General features: G+C 39.1%; 1 protein-coding gene across 1 annotated transcript in view; it reads right to left on the minus strand.

The window, feature by feature from the left end:
- The window catches only part of CLASP2 (cytoplasmic linker associated protein 2), a 164,555-nt gene that overhangs the window by 47,913 nt on the left and 96,188 nt on the right, over window positions 1–20,454 (minus strand). Inside the window, exons 19-27 of the mRNA XM_029938780.1 lie at window positions 18,198–18,221; window positions 16,502–16,519; window positions 14,348–14,449; window positions 8,327–8,497; window positions 7,800–7,907; window positions 4,472–4,534; window positions 3,417–3,523; window positions 1,764–1,787; window positions 147–391 (exon numbers count right to left, since the gene is read on the minus strand). Of these exons, the coding sequence (XP_029794640.1) occupies window positions 147–391; window positions 1,764–1,787; window positions 3,417–3,523; window positions 4,472–4,534; window positions 7,800–7,907; window positions 8,327–8,497; window positions 14,348–14,449; window positions 16,502–16,519; window positions 18,198–18,221 (862 nt within the window). The remainder of the gene's footprint in view (window positions 1–146; window positions 392–1,763; window positions 1,788–3,416; window positions 3,524–4,471; window positions 4,535–7,799; window positions 7,908–8,326; window positions 8,498–14,347; window positions 14,450–16,501; window positions 16,520–18,197; window positions 18,222–20,454) is intronic.

Raw genomic sequence — 20,454 nt, forward strand, 5'->3', positions numbered from 1 at the left:
TTTCTAGTATAGATAGTATAGATGGCTCTGAGGCTTGGGACAATGTTTTGATACCATCTTCTGAATTTAAAACAAGTCTGTTCCATACTAAGATCTCTAAGTGTTATGGAAACCAAGTCGTAAGTGCCTCAAGAAAATAAACTCACCTTAGTGTCCTCTGATTTTTCAGTAGGTTCTGCAGCCCCAGGAGGCCTTCCTTCCTCTCTGACCAGTTGGAGCTGGCACACCTGTTGAGGACCTCGGCCACGTCCTCCGTCTGCCTCATGTACGTGGGGATGCTGCCGTTCCGCGAGCTGTAGGAGCGCTCCGAACAAGCGCTGGACGCGTCGCTGTTGGCGTCGTCGTCGGAATGCAGCCCATAGGACTCGTATCTCCTGCGAGCAGGTTTTTTCTGTCACACACACAGACTCTTGTCAGCAGTGGGCCAAAGAGTATACTGGCAACTCACAACTTCTACTGACCACAAAAGGACTGGTTTTGTTTTAAAATCAGTACCAAGCATGCGTCTACCCACTGTAAAAATATAATGTATCAGTCGATAACTGATTTTATTTTCAATATTTAGTTTTGCTTCAGAGAACAGGTTTTAGAAGTTAGTAGAAGATGAAATACTTTTAATGATGGAATATAGCAAGAAACAGTAAGATAACATGGAAATTCACAGATGTAAAGTGAGACGTGCTCAAATTGTGGGTTTTTCCCATTTCTTTTTCCTTTTCATGGAAACCAAAGAACTACTAGTATATATTATGGATGAACAGAAATTACTGGAAATTTGAGTTGGGAAAAGAGAATATTACCTTTTTTTGAATATTACTTTTTTAAAGAATGAGAATGGGTCAGAAAAACACGTTTTCCTATATGCACTTCTATTTTTCCTGGGTATCTTCTCTTTAGTCTCCCTTTCACTTATGCTACTGCTTCTCTTGCCACTCTCTCTCCCCTTGCACTGACCCTCGTGTCTCTCAGAGAAGTAAAACACAAGGAAGGACGAGAATCTGTTTGCTTACCATGATGTTTAGGAGGCAAGCTCCCTGAGAGCCCATCATGTTTCCCCCAATGTGTCTACATTGTCTTATTTCAATAGATGCAAGAAAGCCTGTTTAGATTCAATTTCTTTGTACCTGAGGCTTAGCATTTAATATATGTAACTGCTAATTATACTGTGCACATTCAAAATGAAATGAGAGAGCAAACAGTCTGAGATTTCCTTGGGAGAATTGGAGATACATCTTTATGTAATCTGATATTTGAATTTAGGCTAATGAGCAGTGAAGACATTTCTATGAAACATATTGATAAGCACAAGAATTTAAAACAGTGCCAGATGGCTATAAATTCTCCAAAGTCTAAAATCTTAAAAAAGAAACAAACTTGAACTTAATTCAAAATAGTTTTATAAAGACATTTCCATCACTAAACAAACGCCTCTTACTGATTTAGCAACACCAGCTTAATTTAGGATGGGGTAATGGCTATGTCCTGTGTTGGGCTCCAGGACCAGCTTGTTACAGACTTAAGTGTCAACGGTGTCACCTCATCTGCAGGGAGCAGTCAAGCTTAAAGGAGAAGAACCCCCACAGGATGTTTTCTGCAAGCAGTATCTCCCTATTCATAGTCATATATACAGAAAGATGGACATATTAAAGGCTCTTATTACTTCCACTCGAATATTTTATAGAAGACTACCATCTGTTAAACTGATGAAGCAAAGGAACAAAGTTATGGTATCATAAGATGTCAGAAAACAGCAATGTCTATACCTTAGTCCGTATGTCTCCTAAGAGCTGAGCGCAGTAAATTTTTAAAGAGAAAAATTGAAAATAATGAAGAACATTTTGCTAAACAGCACAATGAAGTAGGCATAAACAATGCCCATAATCAGAAACAGTAAATTTTTTAATATACAGATACATAAAAACTGCTTAGTAGCAGGCTAGCTCTTCAATCTTGCCAATATCCTTTAGTCCTAGGCTAGAAGAATACTCCCATAACCAGTTTTCCTAAAGAAACTAAATTTTCTATTTGGATCCTTTTGTTGTTTCCAAAGTTAACGGTTTCGATGATTTTCCCAAGATCCAAATTAGGCTTAATAATTTTTTTTCCTAGAAATTAAGAGTTATAACTGAAATATCTATGCTATGCGAATAATGGAAGTACAAAGAAGCAAATTATTGAGATTCAGCTTTTTAGCCTTGGTGGCTAAACATCCCTTATATAATCCAAACACCTTAGTATTTTAAGTAATAGTTCAATAGCCCATTCAATTAATAAAATTTATGTGAGCACAATATAACTGGTAAGTCTTCCATTTAAAAAGAAACCAGACAACATGATTTGAGGAATACATTGATGAGTAACAATAAATTTAAAGCACTTGATTGATCATCAGAGCCAGATGTGATCAATATATTCCATGTCCAAGAGAATATAGTTCCTACTTAGTTATATTATTTATAAAAATTAATCAAATGGCTGAGGTAAAGGGAAAAATTCTGCACATACAGTTAGAGCAGAAATAACACGTGATTACATTTCTTGCCTTAAGTTATGATCAGCAGCTGTTTTTAAAACTTTGTTCCGCATACGTGTGGCATAAACTGTATTCTATGAACACTGGTTAAATGTGGTATGCGGTTTTAAAAGGCACGATGCTTTCTTTCTCATCTCAGAGCAAAGAGCAGGACTTGTGTAAGTTCTGTGTAAGACAGTGAGTAAATGCGTCTCAAACACAGACAGGATTGATGTCATCTGAGAGAGGAAGTGAGTACCGAACTGATTTGGGAAATAAGCAGAAACCAATTATATCCATTGTTTTAAATGACAGACACTTCCTTCATCATTTTAAGTGAGAAAAACAAGACGCGTCCCGTACTCTTCTGACAGACTATCGTGGATCTGCAGACGATGTTTTTAAATCTCATGATTTAATGTGTCAGGCATAACGAGCCAGGAGGGCGTCTTAATTACAATTTGTCTGGAAGTTGTCCTTCTCTCAGCTCAGAAATACAAGCAAGGAAGACAAAACAAAATCCCACCCCAAGCTAAAACAACCCCTCGACACCGCAGACGTTAAGCAAGCCTTGGAATGTGTGCCTGCAGCACGTATTTACGCACAATCCACCCTTAGCGCACAACAGTGCATAAAACATATCGTCGGATTAACAACATCAATATTTGTATTAAATTCCTGACACCCATCAATCACTTCTGGCCCCAGCTTAAAATTCTGACCAAGTAATAAGGACCAAGAATTGATTATACAACTCTGCTTTTTAACACTGCCCACACTGGTCTTCCTAGATTTAGTCCACAAGCTTTTTCCCCCGTCCTCTCCCACGCTGGCGGACGGGCTCACCCACACGTGAGTTTCATAACTGGAACAGCTCTAACGACAAGGAAATGGAAAAGAGTACCAGTGCGTCCGCTACCGCCTCCTCCACATCAGAACCTGTGTTCAGGACTCGCATGGCACTGACCGAAGACGACAGTCGGCTCGACTGGCTCATCCCATACCCCGGACCTAATTCATCAGAAGGAGGAAAAGAGCTTTGAGAGAGTCATCAATGTAACAGCGCCACACTGGAAACTTTAAGATCTTTCAGGGGAGGGAAAAAAAAAACCCAATGGGGCAAAGCATTTTAAAAGCAATTTTGTATTTTCTGGGTACATTTGGTTTTTGGTCAAATAAAATGGTAAAGGCAATTAAATTACTGACAGTGTATGGAAAACAAATTTAAAGAACAGTAGCTATGATACATTTATGAGCAGAAAATAGAAGAAAGCATGGTTGGCTAACTAAGGGCTTGTGAATCTATAGCCCTTGCAATTAATCCAGTCAGGCAGCTCTCAGCCATACAGGTGAGCCATGGAACAGTCCAGAACAAACCTCAAACCAATGAAGATTAGGGAGCTCGACGAAGCTACACCAGTTTACAAGGGAAAACTCTCCAATCGTTGTGGCTTCTCCTTCAAGATAGGTTTTCGTTCTATAACTAAGACCCGTCATCTGACGTCTGTTAGGCACCTGGCATGTGCCCAACATTCTGAGGTACGTAAAGACCAACCAGGGATGGCTTCTCCCCCTCAACTACTTTCTCCACCACTGTTTACAATTAAAACACTTCATCCACCATTTTGGTTTTTTTTTTTCCAAAACATGTACAAAGATGAAGTACATAATTGAGAACATAAAACAATTCCATATTTTAAAATGACATAACTTAGATTACATACACAAAGAAAAGGCTATCTACTGTGGGAAAAATGCTCAAATAAGGTTGTGGGAGGGGAAAAAGTTACTTGGGGGAAAATTAAAAAAAAAATCACAAATGACTTATTATCCAACAAATCAAATTTAACTAAAACCAAAGTGATTTAAGGACATAAATCTACAACTGAATGGAAACTGAAAAGGACAAAAGTCTGAGATGGATGCACAGATGATAGTGGAAATGTACTCATCCTTCACCTGAGGCCCCGTACACGTCGGGGGCGTAGAGCGCACCAGTAGATCTGGAATGGTGTCTGGAGGCTGCAATAACAGGACCACACAAACCTCATCGATCACCACAGAAACAAGGAGTGGTGGCAGCACCACAGGCAGGCAAGGAGAGTGAGTCAACACTGGTACTACTAGTAATAAATAGTTAAGGGTCAGAATTCGCACTGCCGAGTAAGGCAACTGAACATTAGCACTGCAGTATCGTCCTGGACACACAAAAGATCTTACACCTTAACGGGACAGACATAAGCCCACGGGAGACAAAAAAAGCGAGTATTCAAATGGAAGGAAATGTCAAAAGTACAAGCATGAGACAAAAAAATGAACACTGTAGTTTAAAAAAAAAACCACTATGGTAACTAGTAACCAATAATAAACCTAAATCCTTTAATCCTGAACCCAATGAGGCAGGTATTACTGATCCATTTCATAGATGGGCAAGTTAAAGCACAGAGTGACGTGGATTAACGTGATCAGAGCCACAGTGCTGGGAAGTGATGATCTGCACTCTCTCGAGGCCTCGGCTCTTAAACAGCCCACGAACCGTGCTCCTGCTCTTCAAAAAGTCACACACTTCACTTACGTTAATCTAAACATTTTCCATCCTGGTTCACAAAAGTTCTGTATTCAGTGAACGATTTAAATATCAAAGACATGTGAATGTAAGAAAAGGATACCAATAATACAATCAAAAGACCTACAAAGGTAACATGTTTCCCTATATTTACGTCATCTTTCTCTGAATCTAATTTTAGCAGAGTTTAGGTTTAATGTCTTAAAATCCTGCTTTTTGAAACACCATAATGTCAATCTTCTTCATTTTAACATTTAATGAAATACAATACTCCTATTTAGAAAGTTACTCTTCTTCAGATATATTAATTAGAGCAGTTAAAATACTTTAAAAAAAAATTTTTACTTTGAGAGAGAAAGAGAGTGAGCAGGGGAGAGGGAGAAAGGGAGAATCCCAAGCAGGCACTGCAACACCAGCACAGAGCTTGACGTGGGGCCTAAACTCATGAACTGTGAGATCATGACCTCAACCAAAATCAAGAGTCGATGCTTAACCAACTGAGCCACCCCGGTGCCCCTAAAACAATTTATTACGTGAATCACTCTTTTCTTTGCCACAGGACCTTAATGAATGCAAAGACAATCAAAAAGATTGAGACAAAGGATTAAGCAGAAAGAATGCTGTAAAAAATGTTTAATCAGACTCTGAAAAGTGATTGCTATAGTTAACAAAACATACTAACATATAGTTTTAATTCTGCCTGAAATAACTTTTAAAATGGTGAGAGTTGAATCAATATGAAAATGCCCAATGGATGAAAATTTGTGAAAAATGCTGTGGCATCGAAGGTTACCTGTGGCTGAAGATAAGAGGGAAGAGGCACCACTCGTACTCTTGTGGGAACAAGTCTCTGGTTTGGAACTTGGCTCCAGAAAAAAATGGGAACGAAGGACACAAGTTCCAGAGGAGTCCCGTGTGCTCAGCTCGGGTTTCTCTTTGACGCCCGAGTGCCCTCACGGCCGAACACACAGCAAGCTAGCGGGGCTCACTTGCCGAATGGCGGTACTCACGTTGGAGGTTAACAAAGGATTCACCAGATAAACACAGTGAGGACAGCAGAGCGCAGGCAGACACCCCAGACAACGGGAACGGGAGGGACAACCTGATTTCTGAGACGGATACCTCACCCCTGCGCAGTAACAGGGCCAATCTACTACTGTTACTGTGCGGCATCCACAGGTACATAAAAGGGCCATCAAAATCAATTCTCCTAAAACTGTAATATTAAAAGATCTAATCTTCTTTAACCCACATAGAATGTCTCACCAGAATCAGGAAAGCAGCTTCCTTTAATAATAAAAATTTAAGTGATTTAAATTGTCAAATGGAGGCTTCAAGATAAATCTAGAAAACTTAATGGCAGGCTACCATTTCTCTTTAAAAAGAGGCCTAGCAGCAATGTTTATTTTTTTAAGTGATTAATAGTTGGCTATAAATCTCTCATGTCTGACTACTGCAAAGGTTTAGAAGGTTTCTTCTTGATATCTCATGTTTTCTAATAATTCTGCAGTGGCAGCATTATACAAACACAAGTGTATCACACACCCACTCCACTCTCTTCAACTCTTCAAGACGGCATGCATACTGTATACAAAGGTAGGGTCTATTTCATTTTTAAGCATATATGCATGGACATATACCATGTACATCTACATGTATGCATGTGTGCATACACCCACACATACAGTCTGTATGTATATGAACTAAAAATACATAAATGGCAAAGGCCGAGGATGTCCCTATCTGTGTCCCCAGCTCAGTGGGGTTTTCTAGGTCAGTACAGGACAGTCTAGTGACTTACTCAAACCAAAGGGCCCAGAGAACAAGACTGGAACCTCTAGATGTTCTACACTAACATGTCTACTGAAGGAAATAATAATTCCACTTGGTAATGTGTAGAACTCTGTTCTACTTAAAAGTCACAAGACCTGAAGAGAGATCTCTATTACAGTAACCTATATTTTGTAGAATTAAAAGAAAAAATCTGAAACGGCTTTAGGTATGTACATATAAACAAAGTACTAGTTCAAAAGCCGAAGGACCATGCAGAAATTCTAAAACATTTCAATGTAAAAAAATTCTGCCTTTCTGGTTATTCTCAAAAACTCTAAGTTAAAAAAAACATTTACTGTTTTTATAACTGAAGTAAAGATGCTATTAGGCGGAAGGATGTACTCTAATCTCTGTAACCTGGACCATGGAGGTCTTACAGCAGGCTACTATGTGGGAAACAACTATTAAACCATACGATACTATAAAAATGTTAATCTCTCCCATTTTAATAAGTAGTTCATGTGGTATTTTGCAGCACTCTTTCTAGTAACCTAAGTTAAATATCTAAGTTGAAATGTTAATATATCTACTGAAAAAACCAACAGCATTTATTTTGTCAAATGAAATGGTCCATACTTCACAAGAGGGTAAAAATTTAGATATTAGCTTCAAAGTTTATAGGTTTATTTCTTAAGACAGATCATGAATTCAACACCCCGTAGTTCAGATGGGTGTGATCGTTACTCAACTATGGAGACAATCTATTTATACAAGGTCTAACCTGCTCGTTTCAACAAGGAAATGTCAAAGGAATTCCCCAAACCTACAATTTCCTTCCATCAGGACAGAAACGAGAGGCGACAAGGAGAGCGGAGCCCCAAGTCCGCGGAGGCTGCCCGGCGGCGGCGCCCTGGGAGGGAAGCGCCCCGACGCCTGCCCAGTGCTTACCGAGGGGCTGGAAAGAACGAACGGGACTTGTGTCCCGGCTGCTCTCCCGACTGGCTTCCCGGCTGCACCCTTGACTCACACTTGGCCGAGGAATGCGGCTGCTTCGGGCTGGTCCAGACAGAAAGGGAGGAAACAAAAGACAGAATTTGTGTTCTGGAGACATTAGTTTTATTTTTCTTTCTCAAAAACTGATTGATAACTTAAGTCTTAGGAAGGCTGACAAGAGACCACTCTTCATAAGGCATTACCAGGACTGCAGGTAAATCTGAATACAGTCCTCTAGTTGGTATGAGATCAGATGGGTAAAATAGTATTTTGCAAACACAAATAGGCTACCAATAAGAAGGTTTAAACTATACCTTAAAATCAAGGTAAGGTACCTAATTCAATTTGCAACCTCTATTTAAATTCTCCGTAAATTCGAACTTGTTTTCTGTTAGCTTCTAAGCGCCCATCTGAAGTCTTCAATGCTACCCGAGCCTGCGCTACACGAGAGGAGGTCCCGAGTCTCCCCCAGCAAGCCTTACCCACGGACAGCCTGGACGGACTGGCCTCTCTGCTACAGCCCTGGCTCCGTGGTATCTTGCTTCTCTTCGGCGCCGAGGCGGAGTTGACCAAGACTCTCTGAACACCGGAGCTCACGGTGGAGAGGGCTGTCGTGGTCAGAACTCTTCCCGGAGACCCGGACCGGCTGCCAGCTGAACGGCAAACACACATGCAGATGTTAAGACGTGAATTCTAAGAGCGCTTGTTAAAGGACTGAAAGTCAAGAAGTACAGCTGAGAAAACGGATAGGGTGGCAAGTTCTAAGTTCAAAGGAAATGGACCAAGGAAGACATGTACACAGAATCGTAACCTGGAAAAAAAAAAATGAAAGGTATGCTATATATACTAGGCCTGGGAAGTAAATCATGTAAAATAAAATTTCAGTCCTGGGGGGTGTAAGACGCTATGTTTAATAAGGGCGACACTAATAAACAGTCTGTTTGTTTCAGAACACAAACAGTATAGAGGATTTCCAAAAAAAAATAACTTATCTGACATACATTTCATATGGCTGTGGCTATATATTAAAGCTATGTGTTTACAAGGAACAAAATTAGTCATTACAATACTGCTGTCTTTTGTGAAGAATAAAAATTTGCTTCCTGTTAAAACAGTTGGCCTTTCCGAGATGCCTCTGAATGGGTATAACAAAATTACCTTGCTACTAAGTATACTTTTAATTTTTACAAAATTAAAATTTGAGGGATTATAAAATTGGGCCAGCTTAAACAGAAACTTGCTTTTTGCCTTCAAACAGCAACAGGGACTTGGGTGGCCACATCTAGGATGGAGACGAAGTACTGAGCGTAGAAGAGAACTAACCACCAGCAATGTCAGAGAAGTCAGACTCTTTCTGAACCAGCGGCTCTCAGTCTTGGAAGGCAGAGGACACGCGGTCAGGGGAAAAGAGAGAGAGCTGGACAAAATCTCAGAGACTGGGGCAAGGCCCAGGAAAAAATTATTAACATGGTTTTCAACCAGAATTACATGGTAGGTTAACTTTTAAGGAGATGAGCTCCTTGTCAATCGGAACATCCTACGTGAGCACCGAATGGGAAAACAACCTAGGTAAAGTCCACGATGTAATTTAAAGCTACCTTCTGAATGGCGGCATTATAGAAAAGCGGAACTTGCACTTAAAGAAATGAGAGCAACTTCCTCCCTTTGCTGGGCATCACCTCTCTTCACCACCAGGTGGTCATTGCTCACCTTGTACAACCTTATTTCATTTCCACGGAGCAAAACCTAAAGACTCAAATGCCAGTGCGGTCAGGCAGGAGGCGTGCGTGAGGGAGGGGCCCTGAGCGTGAGGGAGGGAGTGGTGACTTCTCAGTCCCAGCCCGCTGCGTCTTGTGGGAAGACTGGCCAGGTTTTAGGGTCTTGTTAATATATATATATACTACAGCTCTGAAATGTCCTCATTTTTATCATGTTGTGTGGACCAAATAATACATGAATGGAGGTAGGCTGGATATTGTTCTGGGGCTGCTGATCTGTGGCCTTCACTGTAGTTTTCTTGGCATGGTCTTGCGTAATATAATTTAAATTCATGGTTAATTCAAAACCTTTACCAGCACACAAAATTAAAATTACCTTCCACTGGTTATAGCAATACTGTATAAAAGCAATGTTTCCAAGGAAATTAACATTTTATTTGAATAGAAGGAATTCTATTCTACTTTAAAACGATGGCTCATTTGAATTCTTTCTTGGTGTTTCAGGTGAAGAATCTTCAAATCAGGTTTTTTCCAGTTATAATGTTAAGGATACCCACAAGGCACCTGGGTTCTCCATGCAGTATCTAAACTAAACATACACACCAAAACATCCAAACACCCAACATGCCACAAACTCACAATGCAAGATAAGCCAATGGGACATCTTATGGGAACACTTGCAACAATATAAAAGGTATCAATGATGAACTGCATGAACACATACAACGTGGTATTCTGTTAAAACTAATATAAATTTAAGGGGTGACGGTGTTGGTAGGAGACCGGAAGATTTCTTGAAATGTGGGTCTATTCAGCAGAGAGGAAACACGCAGTACTGAAGCACAGTAGTCACCCACCTAGTCTGCATTAACTGTATTTGTCAAAATTATGCAAGCTCGCGCTCTATTTAAATCCATTCATACCCTCTCCTTGAAAATTAAATTGGCAGTTTGTTTTGCTTGCATCATCAGCCTCTCTTCTCCAGTAACTCCAAAACCCAACCGACAGTGCGATAATTCCAATGCCTATGACTCATTTTGGAGTTACTTATACTTAGAAGAAACTACTGAGGCTCTTTCCCCAGCCAGGAACTACCAAGGCTAATACTTCTTCTAAGAAAAACACTGAGTTGTTGAAAAAGGGCCTGGTGTACCTGGGAGCGGCATGCTACTAGAAAATACCCTAATTTGCAAAACCTGATAGTGGGTATCTAATTTCTCTCATGCTACTTAAAAATTTCAAACTACCATTTTATACTTTTTACAAGGTATTTTCAAGGCATGACTAAAACTCCTTTGCTTTTGAATGTCAAAATCTGTGGGATCGACTAGGATATTTTAAACAATTCAAGGTTTTAGTAATAAAGACAGGCCAAAGATAATTGGCAATTTTTGCCCCAACATGGTCACACTATGATGGGATATTATGTGGAGAGTTTCTGCTGAATAGAACCCATTCTCGATGATGAAAGTAGGTGACCAAACAACAGATGCACACGTAAAGTCTATAGATTCTTACCACCAATGGTATTAGCAGATTGTGATCCTGAACAAGTGTAAAGGCAGAATTAGGGTAAGGATTATCATCCATGAAGAGGGAAGGAGCAGATTTAAAATGAATGGCAGATGGAAATAAAGCTTTAGTCAGTTCGTAGAAAATAAAAAAGCCCTAAAGCAAAAAAAGCAAACTTCACAAGAAAACTCCTTAAGCCACAGATGTCTGGAACAAAAGCAGTACATTTAGCAGCTTCTGCAGCTGAAATCTGACACTCATGTACAAAGCCGATGAAAGGAAGGTACAAAAGTAAATGTAAATTCTTCAGCTTCTCTTCCACTAACAGCCTATAATCTCAATAATTAAATGTTTAACTTTTTATTATTTAAACATTTAATTTAAAACTAAAGGTAAAGAAGAACTACAACGTCGGATAGCTGAAGAAAGCTTGCATGATAAAGCTACAGTTGTTTTCTTTCAGATGCACAGAAAAACACCCAAAACCAAACAGGGGCTTGGGGTGAGGAGACCGAGTCTCTGACAGGCTGTGGGGCCAACTGCACACAACCAGTCGCTGCCGACAGGAACAAGAGACACCCTCCTTACGTAAACATAAACCTGGAAAGCTCTCCACGGGGTCCGCTTTTCTTTACTTCGGTTAGTCATCAGAACACACCTGCTTTGGCCCAAGGGTTTTTCCCCCCCTAAATGGTAATATAAAAATTTGGAAAGACCACGCAAACTCTAATGAATTACTTCACAACAAAGTGAAGACGGAGGTCACAGCAGTATTTCTGTGCAAATACATTGTAAAGAAACTTGCGACAAATCATACGGGGCCACAATTTCTTTTTTTAAAAGAATCTAGAATGGAATATACAGTCATTCAAACAAATTAGCGAGCAGGCAAACGAAAACCTCTTCAATATGATTTAAAGCCTAAGTGGTTTTATAATGAGAAAGTCTTCTGATCTTAAAATCCTATCAGGTCTAAAAAAACCTATCATTATGTTCTCATACTTCAGGAGAGGATTTTAAGTATTGTACATTGGGTTTCAAAGTGAAAAACCAAATGTAAAATGATTATTCTATATCCTACTTAAGTGATAATTACAATTGACCTAAAAGGGAGGTCCTTAACATACTCCAAAACCATATAAAAAGCACTTGGAATCTCTGCCACAAGTTCAATCTTGTTATAACTTTAGAAAAGAACGAATTAAAACAGCTCACATCATATTAAATTTTATCGTTAAGGTACTAAATAAAGACGGTTTTGTTTTGCTATCTTTATTCTTCTTTATGCTTAAAATTTCCTAACATTATTTATTTCTTTGCTTCCGGAAGGTCAGGAAGATAACAAGGTATAAAGTACACAACAGGAGTTTAAAGTCCAGTTGGCATGGGGTGAACAGTAACAGGGAGGACAGTTTATCAGCTGAAATACATAATGCTTATTCTGGGCCCAGGGATGGTCTCCAAGTAGATTAAATATACTGCAATCCTCAGAGATTATCTTCTTCATTTTATAGATAAATATATGGAAATACAGCAACTTTACCCTGGAAGAGCCAGGATTCAAATGCGGGCAATATGGCTCCAGAGTTCATGATCTAAATCGGACACTTCTCAGCCTTTACAAATCACCTGGTGACCTTGTTAAAAAGCCTGAATTCAGGAGATCTGTGGTGGCATGAAACTGTGCCTTTATAACCAGCTCTGAGGCGATGCCGATACTACGCTTGGAGGAGCTGCAACGCTACAACAAGTAAAGATCGAGTTACTTAAAAAATCAGTCTCGGGCGCCCGGCTGGCTTAGTCTGTTAAGCATCTGACTCTTGGTTCCGGTTCAGGTCACGATCTCACGGCTTTGTGGCGCAAGCTCTACACCGGGCTCTGTGCTGGCAACTTGGAGCCTGCCTGGGGTTTCCCCTTTCCCGTCCTCTCCGGCTCCCCCCACGTGTGCTGTTTCTGTCTCTCAAAGTAAATAAATAAACTTAAAAAAAAAATTACTCTCAAAATCCAGAAAAAAAAAATACAGAAGATCAGGGAAGAATGTGGTCTGATTTATTTCTAATTTGTTTGGGAGAAGAGCCCTCACCCAGAGGGCATTTGCCATTTTTCCTATTTATAAATAATCCTCAAACTGCAAACCAATTTTACCAAGTGTTTCCCTATCTTTAGGACTCTTGTTGAATGTTCCCATCATTTCTCTGCCTGGATATTCGGACTCTGGAAAGAGGAGGAAAGAAGAACCCGCTGGTAGGACCTGTGTAATCACCGCCTGGCCCCCCCACCCCAGCTCTTCCCTGGATTCCAGGATTTGGGAATCAAATAAGAAAACAGACAAAAGGAGCATTTGTATCTTGATAAATGGTCTAAACCACCGTGGAAGATAGTTAAAGACAGTTCTTTTCAAAATGGCCAACTATGTAAAATAATCCCCAAATTATTTCCTGGAAAAAAATTGTTTTTAGAGCTAAGTGCTAATGAAAATCTCTTGATAAAGAAAGAATAGGATCAAACTCTTTTAAATTAATAATGCCATAAATGTATTCAGGAACATGTAGAAGGAATGAATCATTCATTTTTACCTAGACCTCAAAATTGTGCTTTTTAATAATTGTGCTTATGAGGAACTCAGCTTCCAATGAAATAGTAAGAATATGTTTTAAATTTAACAAGGAATATAATAGAACTGGACGTTTCAATTTCTGTGTCCTCACTATGAATCAGTATACACCTGCCCAAAATGCTAACTGTGTTCTTAAAGATTTTGGGGAGAGTTCGAAGACACACACATCTGTCCTTGGACAGGGTGAGCTAGATGCAACCAGATTAGACGGTAACAGATGGCGATTCTTTTGCCTCTAAAAAGCACAATTTTCTACATCTGCAGGTTTGAGTGGACTGTGAAAACCTTAACACTATGAGTTTTGTGCTATTTACAATATCCCATGCAAAAGTGTGTACAGCAGATGAGGTATTTTCTCTCTAAGTGGCAGGTATCAATGATGCAGCCCTATGAACACACCAAAACACAAGACAACACCCACTCAAAAAAATTCCAGAACATGCACAACAACTGATCCAAAACATTGAAAAAAAAAAATACCTTCATTTTTGTCAGGTGATGATGAACCTAAAGTACAGAACGAGAACTCAGTATGTGGCTTGTCTGTTTTGAAGTCAGCTTTGTCTTTCCCCACTGGCCAATCTCCTAACACAGTCAGACACAAGCAGCACGTCTCCTAAAGCACGGATCCAGAAGAATTCATAGGCAATACGTACGCTGAGACTGAGACACCATTTTTGTCCGGCTTCTCCCTCGGGAATCCGCCTTGGCATTTCCCATGCCCGCAAGAGGTGTCGAAAGCTTTGCTCTCACCCGGCCTGCGGAACGAAATTATTTATGTTACTGTAATAATATGTAGTAATGAGGAAAAAAAAAACACCTCACTATAATTTTCTGATTGGGTGTGTTTTTCAAGGATTGTTAAATTCTGAAATAACGTAACCATCACTGAAAGGTTATATTTCCCTTAAATTTTTAAAAATACATACTCCTTTTTATGTGTCGCACCACAAGCTAACTCTTCTTCAAGGGTACAAATAAGGCCAGACTAACAGATGTCCTTTCTTAGCCTGAGCGCATTAGTCCAGGAGAGTGGTATTTACCACCGGTGTGCCACTTGTTCCTTAACTGGCAGTTTCAACTCTAAAATTTCAATTCCTATGAAGTTTAGTTTATTCTGAAATACAGACTATAGTTTTAAATATAAGCCTACTCTTAGAACCAACAACCCAACAATTCTTTTCACTGAAATTACACTTCTAAAAGGGATTTGCAAGAAGAGAGTTTAGGTAAAATATTTAATATTTTTATAATACATATAATAATGTATATTTTTATCCTGTGCTAAACATCAGATTACTACAGATAGATATGGAGATATACTCTCCTCCCCCATTTGCATTTATAAAATGATCTGAGGAAATACCTATCACATAAGAGTTGGCACTTTTCTCAGTTTCCCTCTCCGCCGCCTGGTTGCACTCTCTTCTTCCCTAGCACTGCCTCACGCCCCTCCACAAACCCAAGCCACAGACATCTATTTCTAGAGCTCCCGAACCAAAGGAGATCGCATGTCTCCAAGTACCTAAGTGTCATTAGTAAAAACTAAAATATATTCCTAGTAGGTGCTTTGGTGTTCTCCGTCTCAACCGCTATCAAATCGGAACCGATACCAAATACAATCATAAAGAAGGGCTCACGATTCTTTGAAGTTAAAAGGTACAATTTGTAGGGCAATCACTGTACTAGCTAGCCTGGTATGGTCATATTAATTAGGAAAAAAAAATAAAGGAAGAGTAAGGAAAAATGACAAAATTAAGACCTGAGAGAAGATAAGAGAGTGATTAAAAACCAGGAATAAAACAGAAGCAAAACCAGAAGTCTAGTTGGTGAGTTCTAACATTCTCCTTAATAAGTCTAGGCCTTTCAGCCTTTTACAGAGTCTGTTTAAAGTAGGATACAATGTTCTCCCAACTAAGAAGTAGCACAGAAAGACAAAATTATTATTCTTGAAATGGAGAATTTATCCAATATAACAAAGAAATGAGAATAAGTATTTTTGATACTATCATTCTAAATTACAATGCTAAGGTGCCAGAAACCATTTTATAGAGTACTCCCATTTAAAATATGAAAATATTTCAAATATATCAGAGTAAATGTGAGACGAAAAGAATGTTAAATATACTTGGTTTAATATCACAAGAAAAGGTTATCCAGGTAAAACTTAGGAGAAAAAAGGTATGTTTCAAAATCAGAGGTTTATAAGACAGGCTTCAGGCAGTATAAATTGAAAGACTCAATTTTTTCCTTTCTACAAATTCAAAAGCAACAAATAATTATTTTCTTAGAGTAAACTGGCTCAGTAAAATAAAGTGGTATATCTAAGTTTTTGTAATCCCTGCTTCAGATCATCTATGCAACTTTCCACTGATCGTAAACCAAAGACACACTTAAGAGGGACTGAATAAATGCGCTCAGCCCCTCACAACGAAGCAATGGAGCATGCTCCCCCAAAGTATAAATGTATTAGCATAAATTAAAAAACAAAAACACAAAATTAAAAGTATTAGTGATGCTGAAAAAAGAAACTATTAACTTTATACCAGATATTATTAAACATGTAAGCAATTATGTTTCTTCCAGCATGAGATGATCCAAGATACAAAGCACAACTCAAGATGAAGAACTAAAGGAAAAAATTCACAGCTGTAACTAACACAACCAAACATAAAATGGAAAAGTTATTATGGCCGTCGAATGATATACTTTTGCAAATTAGCCTATTTTAGTTTGTGATATGTAATTCCTACTAATGAAAATATTAATGCAGAGGTATTCGTGTTACTAACAAAATGTATGATTCTTACCATCTTCGGATGTTGCTCCTAAATAAGAGAAATAAAACAATTACGTTTCAACAAATTCTGCCAATGCTGATGTTAAGATCTACTCGTACCTCCCACCCCAGACTAAAATGAAAGAGTGAAAAGAAATATCTGCTAGTCCGATAGCCTTCAATGAACTTTTAAAACGTTCAGTTTGAGAGAAAACAAAGTCTGAGGTCATGTAATGACACACAGCACAAGGAAAGGTTGAAACCAGACAAACGAGAACGGCAACCCCCTCCCCCCGCAAACACTTTTACCTGCTACACTTCATGCTCAAAATTTGAAATGGTGAAGAAAATTACAGAAGTTAGTCATGCAAGAAAGAGGCAGTCCTGTCATTGCTTTCTTCGAAATGAGGATTTTTATAGAATAAGCATACGTTCTGTGCATTTTCTAAAAGCTGTCTATGAGAGAACTAGAGCCACATCCACGGCTCAGGCCTCAGTGACCCGGGGTTTTCATCAAAGCATTACAACACTTATCAGTCCACCAGCTCTTTACTCATTTCTACTCGCTCCCTAAGATACAACAGAAAAGTAGCAAAACCGAAGTAAAAATATCGTAACTCACTACCCCTAAGGGGCAGTAACAGATATACCTCAGTACGTGTATGTACACGTCTTTCTAAACACACGCCTGAACACCACTGAGAGTAACACATCATGTGACACAGAGGGAAGTCTTCGAATAGGTTTACGTTTCGGACCCAAACAAGAAAAGATTTTAATCTGGAAAGTGAGAATAATTTAAGGACGCACAATTTCAGTATGAGAAGTGGTACTGAAGGGTTTAAAATACAGAAACCATCTCTTGGTGAGCTTATTTCATTCAGTAATTTTTTAAATTTATGAAATACTTTCAACACAGAGAGAAGCACAAGGACAGTCTAAGTAACAGTCATGAACCTGACCCAAGAGGAAACAAATCTTCCATTTCATTGCAATGGGAGTTAAATATATTTGAGTTTATGTAGTAATTGACAGCAAACCACACAGTTTTCCATTTTTCCTCAATCTAATACTAAGACTTACAGATTCAGCCTCTTCAAGTTCCTAGACAACATTAGGGTATCTGATGAAGTGAAGGGAAATGTGGATAATATGTTGTGTAGTATCAGACAAAAGTACCAAACATAAAAAAACGCCACACTGAATCAAGCAGCTACAGATAAACCATATTCATTTGAAAACTGAAATTAAAAAGGCAAAACTTAAGGTTCAGTTCTGGTTAAATGTCAGTTAAAAGTCATTCTTAAAAAGACAGCATCCTGGGACTTATATTTTGTTTTCACAGAGAGCCACATGAATCTGTAAATACATCATTTGTCTCTCTGTATCAGTGTCAAGAAACTACAGAGTTCAATCAAATGACTTAGGGGATTCCTTTCCATTTTTCTGAGTCTGATTCTATTTCAGAGAAAGACTTAAGAAATCAAGAACAGTTCTATGAGCTAAGGTAAAAAAATTTTAAGATAATTGATTTCACTTACAACAAACAATAACCTAGTATTGGAGGAGACTGGAAAGCCCCAAAATAAATATGCCTAACCTCAAATTCAGAGAATTATGTAGCCATTTTTACATCAAAATTGCTGCTAAATAAAGTCTCATTTCAGGAATTAAGAGAATGAAGGTAAAAATAAATCTTTAGTAGAATTAGAAAAGGAAGTTCTTACCATCCATCTTGTCAGAAGTATCCTCTTTGATGAAAAAGCAAGCAAAGAACAGAGGAAAACTTAGCATATTAGAAAACAGTAAGTTTACAAGCCTTAGAAACATTATTTTTAAGACAATCCATAGCACAGATATATACACAGATGTATATGTGTATGCGTGTGTCTGTGTGTGTGTGTGTGTGTTTTACTAAAACATACTAGTAGATTTAAATGAGATTCCCATGTGACATAAAGATAAAAAAAACCAATTAGTAATGAATTTAATTTTCACTGGCCTAGAGAGAAGTTAGTGAGGCCTGAGGAACCCAGGCAAACCTCCCGCTTTGGTCTTCCGAGTTTCTGGAAATCGAACCCTCATGGTATCCCTCAGTACTCAAACGGGAGAAAAAACCCAGTGGCAATTGCTTTAAGGAATGTACTGCTGAACATTGAATGACAATAGCAAGGACAGTCTCTAATGACTTCCAGATCGAATCTCGCATAGCTCTCGCTCCTGAGCCCCGCCCGCACACAGGATCTCGAAGCCACTCTGTCTCCTCCTCCTCACACCACTATGGCTCCTCGACACCTCCAGTCTGATGCTCACTGGGACTCTACGTTCTAAACTCATAAAACACAACAAGCTTTTTGCTGCTCATCCTTTAGCAATCTACCACCAGACTGACAGACTCTTGAGTTCAGAAGCGTATATTTCTGGGTCTCTTGTACCAAGTGGGGTGCCTGGCAAAACCTAAGTGCTCATTAAGATTTTGCTGAAAAACAATGGAACACTTCCTCTGACCCGAAAGTGTTCAGTCACCAAAAGTAAGGCTCAAAGTAGGAGGAAACAAGAGTGTACAGTCACATGTGTAAAAGTCTCATGTTCGTAAGAAAGCTGGAAAGAGGAGAGAGACAGATGAGGGGGCAGGGAGGAGGGAGAGGTGGAGGGAGAGGGGAAGAGGAAGGAAGGAATGGAGAAACAGAAAAAGAGAGAGGAAGGAGAAAAATCCATGATCTCTGGAAAGAGCCACAGGCAAGTGGCTCGCTGTCTCTGAGTATAAACCGGCACCAGATAGAGGACACGTTTTGGTTCTGTAATGAAGTAAATGTGCAATTCAAACCTCAAAGAACCAAGATAAACCAAATCAATCTCACGGCATTATTACAGACTTTCTTATGAAAATAAAGTTGTTACAAACTGTCTTCCTAGTTCATATTAAAACATTTAAATACTATTATTGTTTCCTGATAATAAAAATATTAGATATTAACTGTCTCACGGCTCAAGAAACCCCCAAGCCATTGCCAGGGCAGCCCCGCCGTATCGCGCTCCTACTGGCACAGCCTGAGGGCTCTGGCTTCCCCGCACCCTCCCCGGCATTTGTTGCTGTCCATCTTTGTGGTAACAGCCTTGAAGTGGCATCTTACTGTGCTTCTGGTTTGTCGTTTCCTAATGCCTAACGACGGTGGGCATCTCATCATGCACTTACTGCCGGTCTCTATATCGTCTTTAGAGAAATGTCTATTCAAATCTTTTGCCCACTTTTAAACTGAATTGTTATTTTGTTACTGCGCTGTAAGAGTTCTTCATGTAACTGGGATCGAAGTCCCTAGTATCAGAAGTGTGGCTTGCAAATGTTTTCTCTCATTCTCTATGCTGTGCTTTCACTTTCCTGATGGGGCCTTTTGAAGCACAAAAGTTTTAAAATTTGATGAAGCCCAATTTATGTATCCTTTCGTAGGCTGTGTGTCTGGGGTACCATGTAAGAAGACATGACTTAATCCAAATTCATTCCTTGCCCAGTGGCGATCCAGTTGTTTCGGCACCATTCGTTGAAAATAATTCTTTCCCCGCTGAATGGTGTTGGCACCCTTATGAAAAAATTAACTGATCATAAATATACTGGCTTATTTCTGGCCCCTCAACTCCCTGCCTGGGTCTACACATCCACCACCCTTATGCCGGTACGACAGAGGCTTGATTACTTTAGCTTTTAGGTTTTGAAACTGGGAAGTGTGAGTCCAGGAACTTTTTCAAGGTTGTTCTCAAAACTGTTTCATCTATTTTTGATCCCTTGTATTTTCATATGGATTTCAGGATCTGCTTGCCAATTTTACAGAAAGGCACCTGGATTACATGAAGTCTGTAGGTGAATTTACTATCTTAACAATATTAAATCTTTAGAGAATCTGGATGTATTTCCATCAATTTACATCTTCTTTAATTTTTTTAATGATGTTATAGTTTTCAGTGAACAAGTGTGAAAATAAATAAATA

Source organism: Suricata suricatta, chromosome 5, assembly GCF_006229205.1.
Source record: "Suricata suricatta isolate VVHF042 chromosome 5, meerkat_22Aug2017_6uvM2_HiC, whole genome shotgun sequence".
NCBI lineage: Eukaryota > Metazoa > Chordata > Mammalia > Carnivora > Herpestidae > Suricata > Suricata suricatta.